The 22,382-nt window shown below is 44.9% G+C and overlaps 1 protein-coding gene across 16 annotated transcripts in view; it reads right to left on the bottom strand.

Annotated features, from left to right (window-relative positions):
• Window positions 1-2,662: 2,662 nt before the first annotated feature.
• The window catches only part of dab1a (DAB adaptor protein 1a), a 330,333-nt gene continuing 310,613 nt past the window's right edge, over window positions 2,663-22,382 (bottom strand). For 7 of the 16 annotated variants that reach the window (XM_074636001.1, XM_074636002.1, XM_074636000.1 and 4 more), the window contains 8 exons: window positions 22,193-22,351; window positions 18,921-18,983; window positions 18,720-18,816; window positions 16,867-17,264; window positions 16,026-16,221; window positions 15,006-15,154; window positions 13,715-13,811; window positions 2,663-6,574 (listed from right to left, as the gene is read on the bottom strand). In XM_074636001.1, the coding sequence (XP_074492102.1) occupies window positions 13,731-13,811; window positions 15,006-15,154; window positions 16,026-16,221; window positions 16,867-17,264; window positions 18,720-18,816; window positions 18,921-18,983; window positions 22,193-22,351 (1,143 nt within the window). In that variant the 3' untranslated portion in view covers window positions 2,663-6,574; window positions 13,715-13,730. The remainder of the gene's footprint in view (window positions 6,575-13,714; window positions 13,812-15,005; window positions 15,155-16,025; window positions 16,222-16,866; window positions 17,265-18,719; window positions 18,817-18,920; window positions 18,984-22,192; window positions 22,352-22,382) is intronic. The other 9 variants (XM_074636004.1, XM_074636008.1, XM_074636012.1 and 6 more) reach the window with 2 other exon arrangements.

Below are 22,382 nucleotides of genomic sequence, written 5' to 3'. Positions count from 1 at the left end.
TATATTTTTGGCATCATTGGGCAAAAATTCCATAATAACCTTTCAGCATATTGTAATTCAAGTGTTCTGAGAAAATGCTTTAGAAAATCTAGCCCATGACGGCAAACTTTGACCAATCACAGGTCAGTTCATTGAGAGAGCATTCCTGTTGGCTGTGCTCCGGTCATGTGACTGAAACCTGGCGTTCCCTCAAGAGATTTCTACAATGGCGGCAGCGTCACAAACTTTCTCATTTTACAGCTAAACAGTGCACTACAAGATGATTCTGAGAACATTTGAGGCGAGAAATGGGCATTAACGTAACAGAATATTGATTCATATTTGATCAGCGCTGCCTAGTTTGACCGTTTGGTCGGAGTTCGTGAGTGATTGACAGCCGGCTCTCATAGACGGCAGATGGACAGCAGACCTCAGATCAGCTCTTACTGCTTGTTTTCCTCCGGTCTGTGAAATCTTGCAGATGCCGTTAGGAGCACCGGAGGACACCAGAGGCACATGATTTTTTTCAGGTTACCTGTTTCATTAACTACTGTCACGATATGGCGACCGTTTAAAAAAGATAATCATAACCATATTTGCTCCAATCTCGCTTACTTCAGCTTTAAGAGCATAAACCCACTGGTCTGATCTGTCTAGGGACACACTGGTAGACTAACAACCAGTTATGAGATGAAACTCGTAGAGCTTTGATTCTCTGCCCCAACCCATTGTGCCCAACCCGACCCTCTGGCATGAATAGCCCTTTTCCACAGCCCGTTTTGACTCGTCATAGTGGGAAAAGCACAGGAGTGACTAATAACACTAATGATGGCTCTGCTCTATTCAGCCCAAACACCGGGCAGCTGGGGTTGGGCCAGATCAACACACTTTTCACTCACCGTTGGTTGTATCCAGTCATGCACATTGTTCCTATTTTATCTGCTAAAGCTCTGAGACATCAATCTGAAATTTCTGGCACAACCACAATACAACGTGGGGGTGAAGTGAATTTCATTTGTGGCACTTACTGTATTGAAATAAAAAAGAATATAGTAAAAAACCTCCAACTTGTCTTTCCAGAAATAGTGTGGCGGTTATCCTGGACAATAAACAGATGAAATAGTCCCAAAGAAAACTGCTGACGGTGAGGTTTGTGGATTATCTGGTAACTGGAACAGTGTTTTTGGAAAGACACAGATCGCTGTCAAATGTAGTGAGCGGCAAGAACACAATTCCATTCAGCTACACAATAAATGGGTGGTAATAGCTCAAAACCTCGTCTCATAGAACTGGAACTGCACGGCCAGACAGATTTTAAGGGGTACTCAGGGGACATGTCCCCCTCAAAATTTATAACACATGCATTTGTCCCCCCAATAAAAACATGAAAGTAGCAGAGGACTTTTATTTCGCTCAGTCTGGTCTCACCAAATGGCGTTTGAATGACATGGCAGTTTGTAAGTCATTTAATGTGCAATAACAACGCCGTTCTTGCTTTCGGTGTCAATTCATGCCACGTAGTCTGTACTGACTGTAATGTAAATGCATCCACGAGAATATGCTACGTTCAGAGCTAGGACAAACAGGACTTTCAACCAGGAGACCGGTTTTATTACGTTATTTTGAAGTTACGTTAGTGACGTGTTTTCCATACTTATGTTAGGTTGTTTACGTTCTTATTTTAAGCCCAACCATGATGTTTTTAAACCTAACTAAATGGTTTTATTGCCTACACATAACCACAACCATTTCACTGTAACACCATGATACGTGAATAGCCGTTTCACAACGTTAACTCTGTGGTGTTAAATGACACACGAAAAGCTTGAAATGCGTTTTCATGACACGCAGAGTATCTTTAAAATGTTGTGGTAATTATCCAGGTCGTGTCAAGAAGGTAACCCGCAAATTCTCGTGAAAAAGACCCACTGCCCGGTGACCTATCCTTACCATAACCACACAAGGTCAATGCCTAACCTTAACCATCTCATGAGAGTTTCACAATTTGTATGTTACCTACTAGACAACCATTTATACGCCTTCTCATGAGATCAGATTGAACTGCTAGAACACGACCCATAGATGCAACTCCGGTAAAAGTAGGTGGTGTTGGCAGTATGCAACCTCAAAAGCAACGGTCACAATCTTCTAAAAGAAACGGTAAGAAGATGAAGCAACTACGCACGGTTGAAGCAGGAGGACATGTCCACCACAAATTGATGCAGAAAAGCCACAAATTGGTGCAGAAACATCCACCGAAATGAAGCGTTTGATGGTAAAAATTCATTGTGGGTGAAATTTTGGTGAACTGACCCTTTAATAATCTGTAGGTCTAGTTTCTCCTGTATAATATGGAATCAACAAAGTGTGTTAAAGTTGCTCTAGTGTTTTCCACAGGGAGGAGGGGAGAAGCAAAGTAAGAGGAGGAAGGCTGGAGTCTGTGTTTTGTAGTCTAATAAAGCTGATGACAGTTTGCATTAGAGGCTGCCAGTGTAGCAGAATGTGACAGGCCATTAAAGCCATGTTAAATTACAGCAGAAATACTGTGGCGCTTGCTTTACACTAACTAAAGACTCACTGGGGGTCACCCCTGCCCGGCACACACCATTAGCCTCACACTCTCTCTCTCACACACACACACACACACACACACACATATATATTACAGCCAAGACATCAGTCATTTGGGATGTGTTTATTTGTAACAGTAATACATGGTGGAATACGTAAATCAAGAAGAGAACCAAAAAATCATCTAAAAACCCACTGTAGAATGTCATATTCATAAAGATAAAAATAATGTGTCAATTTACATTAAGAAACTGTTAGCTGAGGTAAAGTTAAAATAGGTCTAGAAATGTTATGTACTCAAACAGCGACGTTTTTCCCTTTTTATTCAACTTCTTTGCTCGTCTTCTAGTTGTCAAATTTTTAAGTTAATCAACATCATAGTCCAAAAAAGAGTTCTCCTGTGACATGGGGACTCTGGCCATAAAATAGGGAGTCATTGGCATCACAGTTGATGTAGTTTGTAGCAGAGGACGCTGCGGTCCACACACACACGGGACGCTCGGACAGCAGCGGTTTGGCACCTGACCGACAGACAGACAGATGGACGGAGCATCACTGGATCTTATTCTGGGGGAATAGAGAGCTGCAGGAATGAGTCCTAACACCCGGAAACCAGTTAGCATGTTAGCACTTCTGGTTCCCTCGTCTCAAAGTCAAAGGGTTTTTAGTTAGATGCCTGAAATAAGGTCTGTGATTTAGACAAGCTGAAGAGATTTTAACGTTTTTTTCTACGACATAAAATACATCAGTAAATACAGTCGAAAACGCTCATAGTGATCACGGTTACAGTGATCAACCGCTTATATGGATCAAAAATCTTGGGACAGAATCATTCCTATACAAACACTGTTTAAATAATTCACTTATAGTGATCAAGTAGTCCGCCTACAGTGTTCATTTGGGTCTTTTCATACATGACAACATACGGAAAAACATTTTAAAACTACGTTAGAATAACATTAATCGAATCTTTGTTTTGTCTTTTACTTTACTCCCTTGGTACTTTGCCTTGCGGACCGGATACGTGAGGCTGATGCTGCGTGCGCATTGATATCATGACGGGAAAAAGAAAGTCATTTTCTCTGAATAAAAAATTAATGCGCACGGGGAAAGCACCCTCGTCAAGTGGATTGATAATGCCCGGTCACGTAACGCCCCCAAAGGGAAACTTTGCCGATCCTCAACCGGCTCTGCGGCACACATCCAGACCGGAGTCCGTCTCCCTCCGTGCCTAACGAGTGAGAGAATGAGAAACCCTGGCAAAGGGGCGCCATCCATCTGCACGCTCGCGCTGCAGAGCCCGCCACAAACGGCGAGGCCTTACCCTCAGTGACGGAAAAGGCAGAAGAATTGGCAGCGAGCCAGTAAATAGCGAAGCGGTCCGTTTCATTATTTCAATGTAATAAATATACAAATGTCAATTAGATGGTAATCTGCATTAGAAATGATGCACAACAACAACAATTCTGTTATAACAATCATCCACTTATAGTGATAGATTTGACCCAGACAGACGTGATCACTGTAAGCGGTTTCCACTGTACCCCTCTTGTGAATTTTGAAGCTTTTATATGTCTTACAAAAGGCGGAGACTACTAAACTTCATCACGCCGAACATTAGCTTACTGGTGGTGACATGAGGTCATGTGACCGCGGTGTAGTGATGTGTTGTTCATTTGTGAAGAATATCTCACGGAACAAAACGTGTAAGTATCATAAAAGTTTGTTTGCCACAGAGTTTATTTTCTGCAATAATCCAAAAACCCAATCGGCTTTTTGTGGAGGGAACCGGTGCGATGCTAACTTCTGGGTTGACTTAGAGAAACGCGTCATCCCTGCAGCAGTCTATGGGATGGAGGAGAGGAGTAAGACTGTAGGATTGTGGTACAGAAACACGGGGCTGCGGTAACATAATCTGTTTGGGACATAATAACATCAGGTGATGGGACTTGAAACGACTGATAGAGAGGCCCGCCCCTTCCTGTGGACCACCATGGGACCTTATTTCGTAAAAAATATGAACGGTAGTCAACAGAGAGAGAGTTTGAATTGATTCATGAATCACTCATATGATGTTTGTCAATTTAAAACATGATTCTGCAAGTCAAGAAAGTCTCAGTTTGTTGTAAAACTGTTGAAGTATCAGAGTGTGAAAATACGTAATTAGCCGACGACACACCCTTCTCTCTCTCTGTAGCTACGATGCCTGTGTGTTTCCTACTGGGATGAACAACAACAGCAACAGGTCTTAATCGTTCTTTCTCTTCCCAGCTGATAAAAAGACCAGGAGTCGCTGAATAAAACACATCAGGTAAGATAACGATTCATTTGTGCGTGATCATAGCTAAGTTAGCTCGCTAGCTAGCTAATGTTGGTGACGTATATTGTGTGAGACGAGAGATGTAGTTCACTGAGCGCTTTCACACAAAACTAAATGATTCTACGATAAACTGAGACTTTCTTGACTTTGCAAAATTCTCTTTTAAATTGACAAACATCATCTGTGTGATGAATGGCTTAATTCAAACAGAACCAAAAAAATATTTGTCTCTCATCGTTAAGAACCATACATGTATTTTCCAAAATAAGGTCCCATGCGGTCCACCGGAAGGGGCGGGACTTCGCCTCTCTATAATGTGATGTGGTGGTGGGACTTGAAAAGACTAATAGATATGCAGCTGGAACCAGGATTAGTAAGTGCGGTTAAGACAACATCCATGCACAAGATCAAAACAACATCAGAGAGGGAACAAAACTAAACAGGAAAAAAGAAAACATATGTTGGTATTGCTTGGGTTAACGTCAAAGAGTTTGCATAACTGAAGCCTTCCTATTTTATGGCGCAGAAGTCCGGTGGACAAAAAATGTTATCCTTATTTACAAAATGAGTTTGGCAAACCAACGATCAGATGCCTTAAAGCCATGTTGACTCTATATAACTCCTATAGAGCTGACCCCAGCGGCTTGATTGACTTATAAAATAAAAATTCAATTTTTCAATTTCTTCTTTTTTTTTTTTTTTTTTTTTTTAATCGGTATTGTACAAAAGCTATAGAGAATGAAGAGTTCGATCACAGAATCACTTCCCTCTCAGGGTCCATTCCTCAGTGTGTCCGGTCCTCTGGCCTCTAGAGTCTGTCTGCGAGGAGAGACGTTTGGCAAATTACTGTGTGTGTGTGTGTGTGTGTGTTAGAGAGGGTGAGAGATGACTGTGTGTGTGTGTGTGTATGTAAGCTGTGTGTATTTGGTGTGTGAGTAGCTCCCAGAGAGTCTGTTTCTGCATAGTGATCCAGCAGACACTCACAAGAATGGGGGTAAGACCACGCCCGAAACCAACCGACCAATCAGAAGCAGTGATCCCAGTGACGGGCCATCCCTGATAGGCTCGTTAAGAGTCCAGCTCCTCCTGTGGGATCTCCTCGCTACACATTCTGTCCGCTAAAAACCAAAGATGGTCACTCTATGAGCGTGTGTGTGTGTTTGTGTGTGTGTGTGTGTGTGTGTGTGTCGGGAGACAGGGAGGCACTGCTTGATTCAGTCCCAGCTCAGTCTCTGGCCAGACACAGGAGGAGAGAGGAGGAGGAGGAAGGAGGGAGGGGAGAAGAGAGAGGAGGCAGAGGAGGAGCAGGTTAAGGCTGGGTGTGAGTCGCCACAGGGAGGAAGAGGAGAAGACAGCGCAGTGGAGGGAGAGCTGGATCCGTCTCAGTGATTGATATCCCTCCTGCCTGGAGTGAATGACCGAGAGGGCTCTCTGCTCTCAGGAGGAGGAGGAGGAGCGTGGAGGCTCCTCCTGGGAGGTTGTTAGCCAGAGGAGGAAGAGGAGGAGGAGGAGGAGGAGAAGAAGGGCTTGGCCAGGCAGGGAGATGTGCCAAACACAAACACACACACACACACACACACACACACACACACACACGGTGAGGATTCTCCTCTGGTTCTCTCAGTGCTGGTCAGGTCCGTCTTCCTGTGTGTCTCTTTATTTCTTCCCTTTGTTGATCCGGGCGTAGAGCGGGTCCTTCCCCTTCTGTGCATGAGACAGAAACAAAGCAGCACGTTCAAACACTTGTTTTCTCTATTATCAGAAGCACAACCAGGTTTATTACGCCAAGTACAGTATATACATACATGGAATTTGACTCCGGTTTTTATGCAGCTCTCTCAATGTACTTATACAGAATAGAAATAACATAATACAATAATAAAAATAAAAATAAAAATAAAATGTCTATATTCAAGTCACGTGTTCCAGAAGTAGTAAACAATACAAATAGTGCAAAGAAATAAATAATGGATGGATATACATGGACGGGATGATTATGTACAGTATGTACATGTGGAGATGACTATATACTGTATGTACACTGAGTAGGATTTATATCTACAGTGACAGGTATGTACATATTACCTTATGTACATAAAGTGAGATGATATGTACATATTACATAAAAAATGTGCATTAAATACTGTAAGAATTATAATTTATAACGGCAGCAGCAGATATTTGGTGTAACAGGGTTACTGACAGTAAATGACTGATTAAGCGTTCGTCAGAGTGACGGCCTGAAACTGTTCTTGTGTCTGGTTGTTTTGGCGTTCAGTGCTCTGTAGCAACCCTCAGAGGGGAGAAGCTGGAACCGGTTGTGTCCAGAGTGTGAGGGGACTGCAGCGATGCATTCTGACTTTGGACGTGTATAAGTCCTGGATGGAGGGCCGGCTGGCACCAGTGAGTTTCTCTACAGTCTGTTCTTGTCCTGTTTGATGGCTGATCCACACCACACAGTGCTGGACGTGCAGAGAACAGACTGGATTATTGCAGTGTAGAGCTGGATCAGCAGCTCTTGAGGCAGTACATCCTCCGCTGGGTCTTTTTCCTAACGGTGTCTATGTTGGAAGTCCACTTCAGGTCCTGGGAGATGCTGGATGCCAGAAACTTAAAGGCTTCCACAAGGCTTATGAAAAACCTGGTTGGATTTGTAATAATTGGCTTCATGTGAATGTTACATAACTAAAAGGGAGGACCCGAGTTTCTGATTCTGATTCATTCTCTCACCCAACTGAACTGCAAGTATCACCTACAAGCCCTGACAAGTACCAGATCTGCAGGTTTGTTAGTTCCCTGACTGTGCCTAACATGACCACCAGGTGGTAGTAGCACACTGCTTTAGAGGAGCCGTCCAATCAGGTCTCAGCTCCATTCAGAGCTCTCACTGAACAATTCACCCCTCACTCTGAAACCTTTCCATGTGTGTGTGAGTTATTGTTTCTGAGTGTGTCATTGTGCGCTGCACATGCATATTCTCTCCCACTCCAGACTCCCTCCAGGACCAGTATGAATCAGAGGTATAAACTAGCGCCTTGAAAGACCAGTTATGAGTCATCATGTCTGTATTTCTCCCCGACTGAGCCGGAAGACAACGGCGGATGATGGAACACCCCTGCAGTCGGAGCGCCAAGCCTGCTGCAGTCACTCACAATGGGCCCGTTATTATCGTACACATAATTACAGCCAGCCACTCAATCTGCCATGCAGACAACTTGATTGGAGACTACTGGGCTGGCCTATTATATTGTGGGAGACTTCTCTCACTCTGTGCACAGAGTTTGGGGGTCTACCAGTAGCTGACACACGAGGATAATACGGTACCTAACGTTCAGAGAATCAGATGAAAACTGAGGATGTGAGCCGACTGGAGTGACAGAAAGTTCTGCTGATGTGTGAAGGTGCGACATCCTCTGAAGGCTGAAAATGAATGATATGTTGCAGTTTTGGGATCCTTATCAGATAAAACAGTTTCTGCTGCCCCTCAGTTCAATTATACGAGATGAAGTGAAATTTTGAGACATCTATGTGAGAACTTGAGAGTAAAAACCTAATGATTATCCTGAGTTGTATGACTCCATGTACTTAAAGTTCCTACAAGGAACTTTTAACTGGATATGAAACAGTCTTAATTTAATACTGGTACCGTCAGAATTCATTTTTCAACCCTATTTTCCCCATGTTTTTGTGTCTAAGCGACTAATGGGGACAACAATTTTTTTAATTTGTCCAGTATTGAGGGAGAACGCTGTGACCGGCAGCCACTAAAATGAGCTGCGAGGGCAAGTGAGCAGCATCAATGTAACATTACGTTCACTAAAAGTGCTTGTTCTTTGCCGCTGACAGGCTCAAATTGTTATTATAAGTGTCTGATAACATTATGGAAAGGACCCTACAGAGAAATAAAACCTTTTTCTTACCTTTACCTTGAGTTCTGTTCAAGGAGAAGTCTCGCTGTGAAATCGGAATATCCGTATACTCGATATAATATATATAATATTCAGCCATGACATTGAATATCTTTTAGATCACACAAAGCTACACTTCCTGTACTCCAACACAACGAACACTCGCCTTGACACCATGGATGTATTGCAGTATTCCACCGTTGTCTTCCGGCAACACGTCACCTCGCCAGAGTTCAGAACGAGACTTTTACTTGGGCGAGACTCTTTCTATAATGTTGTCAGATACTTATAATAACAGAGCCGGTCATGACAAAAACATGCACTTTTAATGACGATGCCAGCTTGCTCCAATAGGATTACATTACAGCCCGTAAGCAGCTCCCGTCTATAACGTTCTCCTTCAATACTGGACCAATTTAAGCATTTTCTGTCCCTATTAGTCAGTTAGACACAAAAACATGGAAAATAGGGTTGAAAAATAACCAAAGTTAGCCTTTAAAGTTGATGTTAATAATGTCTGTAATTGTCCATTGGTGAATTCTGTGTTAAAATAAAGCAAGATTTAATTCATGTTGTATCTGAATACAGCTCTCGCATGGGACAAAGTGGCATTTGGGAGAAAAGAAAGACTGCTTCAGGCTCAAAATCCCACCAAAACCCGACCTGTTGCATAATCTGCGTCGGCTTTCACCTGAAGAGAACAGTGGGGTTAAAGTTGGGAGGAATGCTTTAGCCGAGGCTCCGGTTCTCTGGGATACAGAGCTGTAACTGTGGGGCCAGACAGTCAGCAGAAAGTAGCTGCCAGCAGCCCTGAGAGAGGTGACAAAGAGGCTGAGACAAGCAGTGACAGCGAGCACACACTGCTCAGCCCCTGCACCACAGCCACAGCCCGCCACTGTCATCCTGCATCATCTAACCAGCGCTGCCAAGCGGCGCCGCTTCAGCTCCATAAACCCCGGGCCGAGAGAGGGGGGGAAGGGTGGTGGAGGAGGTATGAGCGATGTGCTGGCATAGCACCGGCCTGAAGGCCAAAATATCTGGCCTGGCTGGTACACGTGTGGACATTTATGTGTGTGTGTGTGTGTGTGTGTTTGTGTGTGTGTGTGTGTGTGTGTGTGTGTGTGTGTGTGTGTGTGTGTGTGAGCGGCGGTAGGCCCTGGGCAGGGGGAGCGATGTGAGATTGCTCAGTGAACCGTGGAAGCAGGCCATTTCACGGCTGAGACTCGGGAGCGTTCGCTGGACATGATGAGATCACCCCAGAAGAAAAAAAAACAAAAAAAAAAAACACTTACACTCCCACTAGCCTGAACACATGTCTGTCTGAGCCACACCGTGGGAGGGGGAGGACAAGACAGGCGGTCAGGGCCGGCAGCAAACACACTCACACACGTATTTTTGGCTCCAATATGAGCACAGGTGGTGACAGTATCGATCACAGGTGTGCTCGTCTGGGGAATAACTGGGCCTTTTGCACAGGTGTGTGTGTGTGTGTGTGTTTGGGGAGTTGTCTAAAGTCGGTGTGATTGAGCAAGTAAACACCATATGGGAGCAGCGTCATTGGACCAGGACCAAAGCAGTCCACCTACTACAGAGGAAAAACTCGGTGCTTCTGGCCATAACAGCCAGTCTGCAGCCAAACTCACCACTCAGTCCTCCACAATCCGTCCTCCCACTTAAGGCCCACATCCACCTGCTGCCCTGCAGCTTTCAGACCGGCTGAATGTGTGAGGACGGTGGCCAACGGGGGGGGCTCAGCCTCCCCTCCTCCGCTCCTTGAGTGGGGAAGGACTAGAAGGCTTTCTTGGGTTTTAATTAATGCCAATTATGCCGGAGCAGTCATTAATCTTGGCACCCCAGTATTAGCCGATGAAAACAAAACCATTACAGTTTTCCCAGTGTGAGTGCCAGCAGCTGTCATTAAGGAGCCACACATAGGAGTGACGAGGACACCGGGGGCGGGGGGGAGGCAGGGATCAAAATGTCTCTCTTCTTTGGTGTGTGTCCCTCTGTCTCCTTGAGAACTGCACATTGACATGTCTCTGAAAGACATGTCCAGCCTATGCAACACTGTTTATTTCGGCAGCTATTCTAGATGTAGTTTTAGTCTTAAGATGAAAATGATCATTAGTTTTAGTCACATTTAAGTCATTTTTATCCTTCATAGTTTGTGCAATTTTAGTCGCCGAAAAGTCATTACATTTTAGTCAAAATGTTTTCTCTCTTTTTTTATCAGCTATTTTTTTTAAATTTAGTCTTATGTTGTACATAGCGAGTTCATGTATCTCGGGGTCTTGTTTACGAGTGAAGTTAAAATGGAGCGGGAGATGGACGGGCAGTTCGGTGCAGCGTCAGCAGTTATGCGGGCAACGTTGTGGAGAAGAGGGAGCTGAGCCGAAAGGCAAAGCTCTCGATTTACCGGTCCATCTATGTTCCAACCCTCACCTATGGTCATGAGCTTTGGGTAGTGACCGTAAGAATGAGATTGCGGATACAAGCGGCCGAAATGAGCTTCCTTCGTAGGGTGGCTGGGCTTTTAGATACGGAGGGAGCTCGGAGTAGAGCCGCTGCTCTACCTGTCTCCTGGACGCCTCCCTTTAGAAATTTTCCAGGCACGTCCAACTGGTAAGAGGCCCTGGGGTTATATTATATATTATATATCTGGTCTGGCCTGGGAACGCCTCGGGGTCCCCCAGGAAGAGCTGGAAAATGTTGCTGAGGAAAAGGGACGTCTGGAATTCCCTGCGAAGCCTGCTGCCCCCACAACCCCACATAAGCGGAATCAAATGGATAAATGGATGGATGGATTATGCTGTACTTTGTAAGTGTACTATTATGTACATCTGTACTTATACTTGCTATTTTGAGTGCATAAGTGCGTTCACACTGAGAAGTACCGCAAACTTTATGCATTATAGTAGCACGATTGTCAGGACTGAGGAAGAGGAAGGACAGATGCACTGAGCGCTGCCGCGGTCTGTGTGTTTGAGACAAGAGAAGTTAAGAGAAGGTGGAAGGTGACGAAAATAAATAGAGATTTTTAGTTTTTATATTTTAAACTACATTTTAGTCTTGTATTTTTCCGTAGGCAATATTGCGTGTTTCATATCAGTTAGTGTTTAATGACTGTGGTGCCGTCTCGTCATGGTCTCGTGTTAGTCATGGAAAAAAAGGTCGTTGACCAACATATTCCATCATAGTTTTTCTTAACTGCTATGCAAGTTAAGAAAAATTTCCTGTTGGACAAAGTGTGCAAAAAAGTGTGAAAACACACACATCATCAGTTCCCTGAGTTCTGACGGCAGCTGCTTGTCTTTCTCAGATAATAAGAGTTACATTACATCATGTAACATACATAATGCATAAAAACGACAGCACACATCATTTTTATATTAAGCTAAACATCCAAGATCAGCATATTGCACACAGCATTGGCAAATCCCAGACGACGTCCTGCTCACTGAAGTGCACACTTTCTGATTGGCTGTCACACACTGTTGCCTTTCCGAGTGGGACGTGTGCTATTTAGGGAACCGGGCGTGATTTACAGCGGGGACACGTCACACAGACGGGACACAATGAGGGCACGGAGCACGATGGCCGAAATGATCATGCGTGATGATGAACTCGTCACATTATTGTTTCAAAAAGTCACACATGTGATGCCACAACGTAATATATAGATACTTACAGAACTCCAGGTGAGGCTACAACAAAAATAACCAAAACATAATGAAACGCAAGCAACATACTCACACATGCACAATCACACACATGACAAACCTCTCAAACACATGCCTTGCCTTCCTTTGAGCATGCGTGACAGCAGGTGAAGGAGAAATGAGGAAAAAACTGAAAATGAGATCAAAGACGCAACCGAAGGAGGAAAATATGAAGAAAAGATGCAGCACACAGGAGGCCTTTCCCATTTCTGAGTATGTACCTCCTTGACTCCTCTCCTTGACTCCTCTCCTCGCGTCTTAGTCCCTCCCACGGGAGATGTGAGCGGAGGAGGCGAGGAAGACGTGTGACGTCAATTAAAAATGGCGTGCGTAGGGCCGACCTGAATGCTTCGAAGCTTTGACCGTTGCCATGGTAATCGACCTCCAAATCCCCATTCAAATGCTTTGTTTTTTAATTTTAATTTTATTTTTTCATATACAAGTATGTAGTAATAACAATGTTTAAGTCCCAAAATAGCCCATGAAATAAGGAATAATCCCACAACATTATTAATTATTATTAGTTATTACAGGGCTGTGTTGAATACTGGATTCTGATTGGTTAATCACGGGGCTCTGCGGTCTGTAATTTCTCTATAACAGACCGTTGCTATGTATAGCAGACCGTTGCTATGTATAGCAGACCGTTGCTACGGGCGTAGCACTGATGTAGGGCTCTGGCGGACCGTTTTTGTGTCAAAATATTGATTTCTTCAGTAAGTAGCTGTGTAATAAGCGGGATAATGTACAGCTGGCGGGCCATTGTTGTGAAAGAGACCAGCATCGCCCTGTCGGGGATTCTTTCACAACAATGACCGGCTCGCTGTACATTATCCCTTACTTATTCTCAGACGGATATCGCTGTTTGTTGAGTCCTGCCGTGGTTTGAGATTATTCCAGCTGTCAGTCGCGCCTCTTATACACCGCGGGTGCGGAAAACACTTCCACAAAGGATACACCGGTGTATCCTCGCCTATAGCTCCTCGGGCAAGCCTCCTTGATCCTCGCTCTTCGAGATGCATTGATGCATGATTTCTGAGGATCGAGGAGCGAGGAGACGAGGAAGCACAAAATCGGGAAATGAGAAGCCGCTAGAGAGAGATGAGCCTGATTAATGTGAGTGGGAGGTGCAACAGTCAACCAGAAGAACAGATGAAAGCAGGGAGGTGAAGGAGGAGGAGGAGTTAAGGGGCAGAAGGAGAAGTATAGATACCTACCCTGCCCTGCTGCTATCTAGCTCCCAGCCTCTGGACTGGCCTGGTCTGGGCTGGGCTCTGCTGTCTCACTGGGGCAGGGCGACCCAGAACCACACGCCTAAAGATGGGGAAGAAAAGGGAGGAAGGAGAAGAAGAAGAAGTGTGGGAAGAAAAGTTGATGGAGGAGTAGAAGAGAAGGAAAGTAGACAGAGAAGAGTATAAAATCTGAAAGAAGGATTGCAGGATCGGTACAAGAGTAGACGTAAACAGGAAGCAAAAAGAGAAAAGGCGTCAGTACTCTAAAGGAGGACACTTGGAGAGAGATCCCACAGCCCACACAGTCTCACATCACATTTGCAAATGCACACTCATTCACAGTTCCTCCATTATGAAAGCCTTCGTTCTATTGATCCGCTGCTTTTCCCACCAAAAAAACAGAGAGTGGGAGGCTGTTTTTCTGCCTTTCGCTCCATCTTTCCTGTCGCTCTTTGTAACCTTTTCGCAGCACTGGCTCACTCAGCGCCGCCACCGATGCACACTTCTCTGGTTTGTGTAAAGCTTCTGTGTGTTATTCAGGCCTGGTGACATTTTACCCAAGTGTGAAAGTTTGTTTTTTTCCAATTGGAGGCATAAAACTAATGTTTCACGCCTGGAGAGTGAAGAGCAAAAGAGAAGAAAGAAACACAAAGAGAGAGAGAGTGAGAGAGTGAGAGAGAAAGAAAAACGGCAGAGAAAAGTCTTGTTTCTTGGAAGGTCACTCATTCTACGAGGACTTTGGTCAAAGGCAAAGGGAGCTTCTCTGCCCTCTTTAGAAATCTCTTTATCTCCTCATCTTTCCTTAATTTCTCTCAGATGGAGGCGCTGCTGGTAGAATAAATATTAATTGCCCCCTGGAAGAAGAATCGTGGCATTATTCCTCCTCTATCTCACCAGAGATGAGTCTGTCCATATAGAAGTAGTGATGTATGGACGCTACCTGGCTGGTATTAATAACAGCTTAATGATGTCTCTGACAATTCCACCAGCTAATTTAACGCTGTGTTGACCATGCACACGCACACTGAACCACATACTTATACAGGAACGCTCATGCTCACACTCACACTCACACACACACTAAGGGACACAACAGCATCGGCCCCCTAATCAGCCAGAGTGATTACCTGGCCCGCCAACACCGCTACAAAGGCTATTTATCAGCAGATCTCAACACGCTGCGCCGGTTATAGCAGCATAAGGAGTGAGTTATTAAAGGCACACGCACACTTATTCTACCGTCCTCACACATACACACACACACACACACACTTACAGCATCTTCCTCTCCACTGCGACTAGGGCTGCCCTCTGCTTCCCCGAACGAGTCGTCTGTGGGGGGGTCTGTGGCGTCGGTGGGGGGGTCACTGACATGGGAGGCTGAGGACTTGGAAGGGGAGCTCTGCCTGGGAGCCGGGGTGGGCGCTGCAGGGGGGGACAAGCTGGGTCAGACGCAGCTACAGACTTCCGCTTCGTCCACACTGGAAAAGTCAGGAGCCCGTGGAGGCTGCGTTGCGTGGCGGATGTGTTGCGTGGCTGCTGTGTTGCGTGGCTGCTGCGTTGCGGCTGCGTTGTGTTGCATGGCGGCTGCGTGGCGGCCGATTGACGCGTCGGGTGTTCACACCAGCTGCGTTTCTGCTGCGTTTCTATTGCTGCAGCTGTCAGCCCTTTCTTTCTACATAGATTTTGCCTTTCATAATGGCCATTTCATTTCATTATAAATATAATTTATATTTATTTTAGACAGAGAAAGGTCAAGAAACGTGTTGTAATTTGTAAATAATAGTAATAATCCACAATTAAAACCCCGTACTATATTCATTCATGGAGCTCTTCAAGTCACTGCATGTTCTACAACACTATCCGGCACATATTTCAGAATAAAAGCCTTGTGTTTACAAATGAAGGAATTCTGTCCACAAAAAAACTAAACGCTTGAGGGCTTTTATTTTGAAATGAAAGCAGGAAGTGTTGATTTTTCATCTCCGTAACATTTTTTACAGATAGAGACATCGAAACTGTGGTAATGTTGCTGATATGATGTCAATATACAGTCAATAGATCACCTTCACTGTCTGTTGCTGCTGTGAACCACGCGGCTCGCGTCAAAATTAGGCGAGACCTCAAATCTCTAGAAGAGACGCAGCTGACAATTGGGCAGTGTGGCTGCTCGAGCCTGTTAACACAAACGCCGAAATAAAAAACAACAGGTCACGCAGCCGCCACGCGCTCCTGAAGTTCCCAGTGTGGACGAGGCTTTAGAGTACAGACAGACGTGAATAGATGGAGGTCTTACGTGAGTTGGTGGATGGTGTCGTGGAGGTGACCGGTGTCAGGTTCATCTGAGAAATGTCAAAGTCATCACAGTCGTCCGTGTCCTGGGCCGTGCCCACACGGCTGAAGTAAGAGCTGAATGCCTCTGAGGTTCCTGCTAAGCCGGGCTGTTCGCCCTTCTTCGCCGGCATGGCCGGAGGCTTCGCCAGCTGGAAATCCTGAAGGAAGAGGAAGGCCAATATTAAAAGTGGGCAGTGACTTTAAAGGGGACACATCATGTTCATTTTCAGGTTCATACTTGTATTTTGAGTTTCTACTAGAACATGTTTACATGCTTTAAAGGGACAGTGTGTAAGATTTGGTGACATCTAAAGGTGTGGTTGCAGATTGCAACCAACTGAGTACCCCTCCGCTCACTACTTCCTTTCCAAGATTTTTGTAATTGTGGATTGTGGTTTCTAATCTAACAACTAAAAAAAATTAAACCCAGTTTTTTCCGTAGCTCATGATGGATGTAACTGAGGAGTGAGCCATCACGCTTCCTTCTCATCTCTGTTGAGAGTTGCATATGCACCGTACCATGAAAATGGTGACAGGTAAAGACAAAGTTTATGAGCTCCACGCAAGCAAGCGTTTCAGTTATCCTGGAAACAGGAGTTTAGTCGACTATCTAATAAAGTCATGTAATGCCCCAAAAAACGACAGAAAAACAATGACAAGTTGAACACGGTTCCTGGTTTCTCTGTTGATTTTTGCAATTTTGCTGCCAACTTTTTTCTTCATTTGCATCATGACCACAGTTTCTAAAAAAGACAAGTTCTCAGTAGATATCATAATTCTGGTCTCATCAGACTTCTCCTCACCGTGAACATCTCCTTGCCCATCTTCCTCCTCTCCCCGTGCTGCGGACTCGACGACGCAGAAGGGGAGGGAGCCGAGGCGCCGGCTCCAGCACACGAATGGCTCTCGCCGGCTGGAGTCACGGTCGTGACGGGGGTGAGAGTCTGGAACATGGCGGCGGGCAGAGTGCCCGGGGCGGGGAGGTAGGCTGTGGGGGGGAAGGCTCCGGCTGCCATGGCTGCCCACTGCTGCTGGGTGGCGGGGAAGATGTTGGCCTGGCCCCAGATGAGAGGCTGGCCGCCCGGCAGTACCTGGGCCACCGCGCCGAGAGGAGACTGGACCCCGAAGGCCAGCGGTGTCTGGGCGGCAAACGCCTGCTGGGACCAGTGGCCGGGGGGGACCGCTCCCATCGTCACATAACCTGGTGACAAGAGAGGGAACAGTTTGAGGTTAACAAACATACACAGAAAATATTTGTAAAATCTTAATGATGAGGTAAAAAAGAAGACAGAGAAGGAAGTGATTCAAATACATCAGACCGGCACATACGGGTATATCTTTCCCTTTTGGGGGTTAGAAAACTGAAGATCTCATAGACGTCAATGCAATTTGATTTATGTTTGGATTGTGATTTTAACAAGTTGGTATGCATTCATCTTTTGTTATACAAACGTTTGCTTTACACACACGTCTAATAATCATTTTGCGACCTTCGCCTGACCCTGAGCATTGGAGATACCGACGACAGTCTGATGCTGCTATAACGTTAATGTATGACTGTATTACTCCAGCTAACGTTAACCAGCATCATTTAGCCATTTAGCACACTGACAGTGAATGTTCACGTATCATATATGCCTCAGATTTCAGTGTGAAAGCCTCGGTTAACCTGCTACACAACAGCTTTTCAGCATTTTCTTTCCTGTGACGGCGAGCCTCGACGATGACGCCACGCTGGTCTAAGTCAAGTAGAAGTTTGGAGACATGTTTCAACTTCTTCTCTTTATTCTGTTACCGTCTCTGAGGGACACGGGATTGTTTTCCCCCAGAAGGGGGCGTGGTCACGCGACCCTAGTATGGATGATGTATTGCCGGTCTGCTGCATACCCACAGTGCAATGCTCACCACTGCTTTTCTTCTACACACACAAAAACACACACACTGATGATAATAACCCATGCATCACCAGAGAGCGCTGCCCTACTTCTGCCTGCAGCTAATGTGGTGTCTCTTGATGGTCATGGTGGACTATCATAATTACCTCCAGAATGAGGGAGAGTCATTATGAAAAGGAAGAGCCCGACGCTCGCTCATTAAAATCACTCAAACTCATCAGTAGAAGCTCATTCTATTACACACTTAGCTAGCCTCCTGTTTCTGGTCTCCAGTCGGTACCTACAGCAGAGAAAGTTGACATTTGACCTCGGCCGTCCTGCTACACTGACACATGAACAGAGAGAGAGGAGACGAACGGAGGTGAGGAGAGTGAGGAGAACCGGTATATACACCGACGTCTGCTTCACCGTGCATACCAAGGAGTCTTCACTGCAATCATCTCAGCATGTTTTATTACTTCCCTCCACAGTTGCCTCAGCCACAGGTAAATCAGCAGCATCTGAGGCAGCAAGCTAATGATGCATTTCATATTCAACACACAACCAACACCACCGTTTCTCCTCTTTCCCCACCCCTCATCTACATTTCAATTCTATTCCGTCCCCCTCTATTTATTTCAACCTCCCCCTTCCTTCTCTTCTCTTCTCCCTTTGCCCTCTACCTCCAACTCTCCGGCTCCCCTTCATCTCCTCTCCCTCCCGCTGCGTTTGTTTCCCCTCCGCTTGTAGCGGTGGTGTATTTAAGCAGAACAAGGTCCTACCTGAGGGCACAGACGCAGGATTGAAGGAAGCAAACAGTTCCGTGGGAGGCTGCAGGCCCAGCGAGGGGTCGAGGGTGTTTGCTGGAGAGGCGGGGGTCTGTGCAGGGCGTGATTGCAGATCGGATTGAGCAAAAACATCATAAATACAGAAAGGATTTTATAAGATGTAATTCACACTGTGCATGTAGGACAGCTACTCACCGATGGAGAGGTGATGTCAGGAGGTGTGGACATGTCTCCAAAGATCTCTAACTGGTTGATATTCTGAGAATAAGAGAAACTAACAGTCAGGTACAATAAAAACACTCTTCTACTATATATATACAGTATATGCAACGTATTCTCATACAACGGTTCGTATGATATGAGAAAAGTTATTCCCTCTTTTTTTGTGCATTTTCCTACGAATGACACGTCACGCAGGTGTCATTTTTACGCTTAGTACATGTGTACAGTCTTTTCAAAGTAAGCTTCCGACTTTACAGGAAACAACTTCGTTAGGTTTAGGCAACAAAGCTACTTAGTTACTATAGCGTTAGGAAAAGGTTGTAATTTGAGTTAATATAAATCCATAAGTGGCGTAACTTAAGTACGGAAGTTACGCGATAGAAAAACGATCAACGTGGTTAGGTTTAGGCAACAAAACTTCTTAGGTTCAGTTTGAAATAACACTGGAAGTGGCGTAACTTAAGTACAGAAATTACATGACAAAAACGACCTAGTTAGGATCAGGGAAAGATCTTAGTTTGGGTTAATATAACTCCGGAAGTGGCGTAACTTATGCATGAAAGTTACTTGACAAAACTACTTAGTTAGGTTTAGAAAAAGATCAACTTGGTTAGGTTTAGGCAGCAAAACTACTTAGTTAGGTTTAAGTCAAAATAACAATGGAAGTGGCGTAACTTAAGTGCAGAAGTGACGTCATAGAAAATACTTGGTTAGGTTAAGGAAAAGATCGCGGTTTGGGTTAAAATAACTCCGGAAGTGGCGTAACTTAAGTACGGAAGTTATGTGACAAAAACTACTTAGTTAGGTTTAGGAAAAGACCAACTTGGTTAGGTTTAGGCAGCAAAACTACTTAGTTAGGTTTAGGTTAAAATAACAATGGAAGTGGCATTACTTAAGTACGGAAGTTACGTGACAAAAGCTACTTAGTTAGGTTTAGGAAAAGATCGACTTAGTTAGGTTTAGGCAATAAAACGTCCTCCCTACGTGGCATTTGTCGCTCTTTATACTTCCTGGTTCACGATTATGTGGATTACATACAAATTGATTTTGTGGCGTATACACGAATTACAGTGCATTACTTTTCGTAGCTATAGCTACAAACAGTGTATGAGAACAGCCTGCTATATTATCTGGGTCAGTTTGCATTCCAGTGCAACATGCAGCACACAATGCATGCAGCACGACACTAGATTGGTATGTTGGTATGTTGGTACCTACCTGAGCACTGTGGCAGCAACACAGAAGAGGTAACAGAGGGGTGAGGAGAGATGGGATAATGAGATGAAATGATTGATTATGATGACATACCTACCAAGAGTTATCACAATCTTCCAAGGGGGAAAAAAAACACAGTCTTTATCATGTGCTCCACATAAAGATCCTTTCCATCAGCTGGTCTAAAAGCAGACTACCACGCCCCCCCCTACATCATTACAGTGTCTTCTTCTGGTCATTATTGTAGAGGATGTGTGGTGTGCCTCAGAGGGAATAGCTATCAAAGACAGCAGCCTTTCTATTTGATCTGAATTTGTTCCTTTCACAGTCTCCCAATGATCCTACTCTTTAGTATCTACCCCCTTTTTTTTTGCACATTAATAATATCTTTAGGCCGGTGGCAAGTGAAGGAAACTATTTTTAGCCGTAAAGGAATTTAAGCCTTGAATACATGGTCAGAGATTTGCATAAATCATGGATGCGTATAATTTCTTTTGAGATAATGAATGTTCTTAGAATATCTTCCCTCTCGTTCTCTCTCGTAGGTCACAAAGTTCTTTTTTACATCTATCAGAAAATGGATCTGTGAGCGTGGCGCTTTACAGTCATGGGTCTGCATGGGTATGTTTTTACAAAGAGAGGGGGCTGTAATATGTACTATTGTTGCCGCAGATAAAGATCGACTCAACACGACGATATCAGAGATATGCAAAATGGACTGATAACAGGATGTCCATGGGATTACATTCACAAAACACATTTTAACAAACTCTCTCAAATCTCTTTAACATAAAATACGATAAACTCCTATAGTTGTTACTGAATGTTGTGCCACTGTGAGTCAATACCACAGAGCCTTTGCTAATGTTCCATCGGCACGGGAGAAATGCCACTGGAGAGAGAGTTCAACAGAACAGGAAGTTGGACGTTTATAGACTTTCTGTCCACTTTTAGTTAAAGTCACTGGACTCAATATTCAGTACGTGTGCGGCGGTGGGGTCAGGTTGCTGTGATTATCAGAGTGTTATGAATGCTTTATTAATGTACTGCGAGCAGCTTGAACAGTCGAGATGACCGCCGCTGTCTGCTCACCCCGCCGACCCCCACCGGTTCCCTGACAGACACTCTGACCTTTACGTCCACTCCGCCCTGAAAGGACCTCCGCTCGGAGCTACTGGAGTGTTTTTCTCTCTCGACTATACCGCTCAGACCTCCCTCTTTCACACACGTACACATGCAGATGTGAACGGACAGGTTGACCCGTACATAAGGTACTTTACTCTACTCTCTGCCTCCACCTGGTTACTATGCAACAGCAAGGTTGTTCATGTTTTATTCATACATGACAGGGGTCAAGTGTCGGGGTGACTAACGGCTAGAGAGGGACAAAAGAGGGTACAGACGAGGACAGGAGACAGGAAATCATCTGAGGATATGCCTTTACCTTTAGGACAGTTTGTTGCTCAGAAATACTGAAAACCCTCCGAGCTTCTGTCTCATCTAGAGTCAATTTCTGGTTTTGCCGGTCCGGTTCAGTAGGCGAGCTTTCATCGGTTTGATTTTACGCAAACTGGCTGAACCAGCATTTGTGTTTAAAAGTAGCAGACATCAGCAACATGTGCCGATGGCATTACGGCACTAAATCAAACTTGTATTGCATTAGTGATAAGCAATATGACGTGATTAACATAATATTATGTTTGTTTATAAACGGACTAACGGAGCCGGTAGTGTCTGTGAGGCCGTGAGCTGAGGCTCCCATTTCAGTAGAGGTGGGAGGGAGGAAGAGGCGCATGCAGGCGCGTACCACGGCGTTACTACATACTGTTGTAGTGTACTAAATGGCATATTAGTATGGGATTTCGGACGCAACCATTATGTTCCTCTCGACACCTAGTGGTATAATTCTGTAAACTGGTCCGGTCTGGTGTTTGGCTTAAAATCAAACCGGTTTCAGATTTTTTTACAGCGGCCCTTCCCTAGTCTGAACCACAACAACATGAGCGCTGTGTGTACGTATAGCGCCTTACCTGAGTCACCACATCCAGGTCTAAGTCTATCAGATCTGCCACTGCCGGCTGCTGCGGTTGTTGTTCTTGTTGGAGGGGCTGATCATGAGAATGATGATGTTGTTGATGATGTTGTTGATGATGATGATGATGGTGGTGGGGAGAGTTTTGATGTCCATTCTGCAATCACAACCCCAGTGTTAGATGGCAG

The sequence above is a fragment of the Sebastes fasciatus genome, chromosome 5 (assembly GCF_043250625.1).
Source record: "Sebastes fasciatus isolate fSebFas1 chromosome 5, fSebFas1.pri, whole genome shotgun sequence".
Classification (NCBI taxonomy): Eukaryota; Metazoa; Chordata; class Actinopteri; order Perciformes; family Sebastidae; genus Sebastes; species Sebastes fasciatus.
The sequence above is the reverse complement of the archived record's forward strand: the minus strand, read 5'-3'. Positions and strand labels throughout refer to the sequence as shown.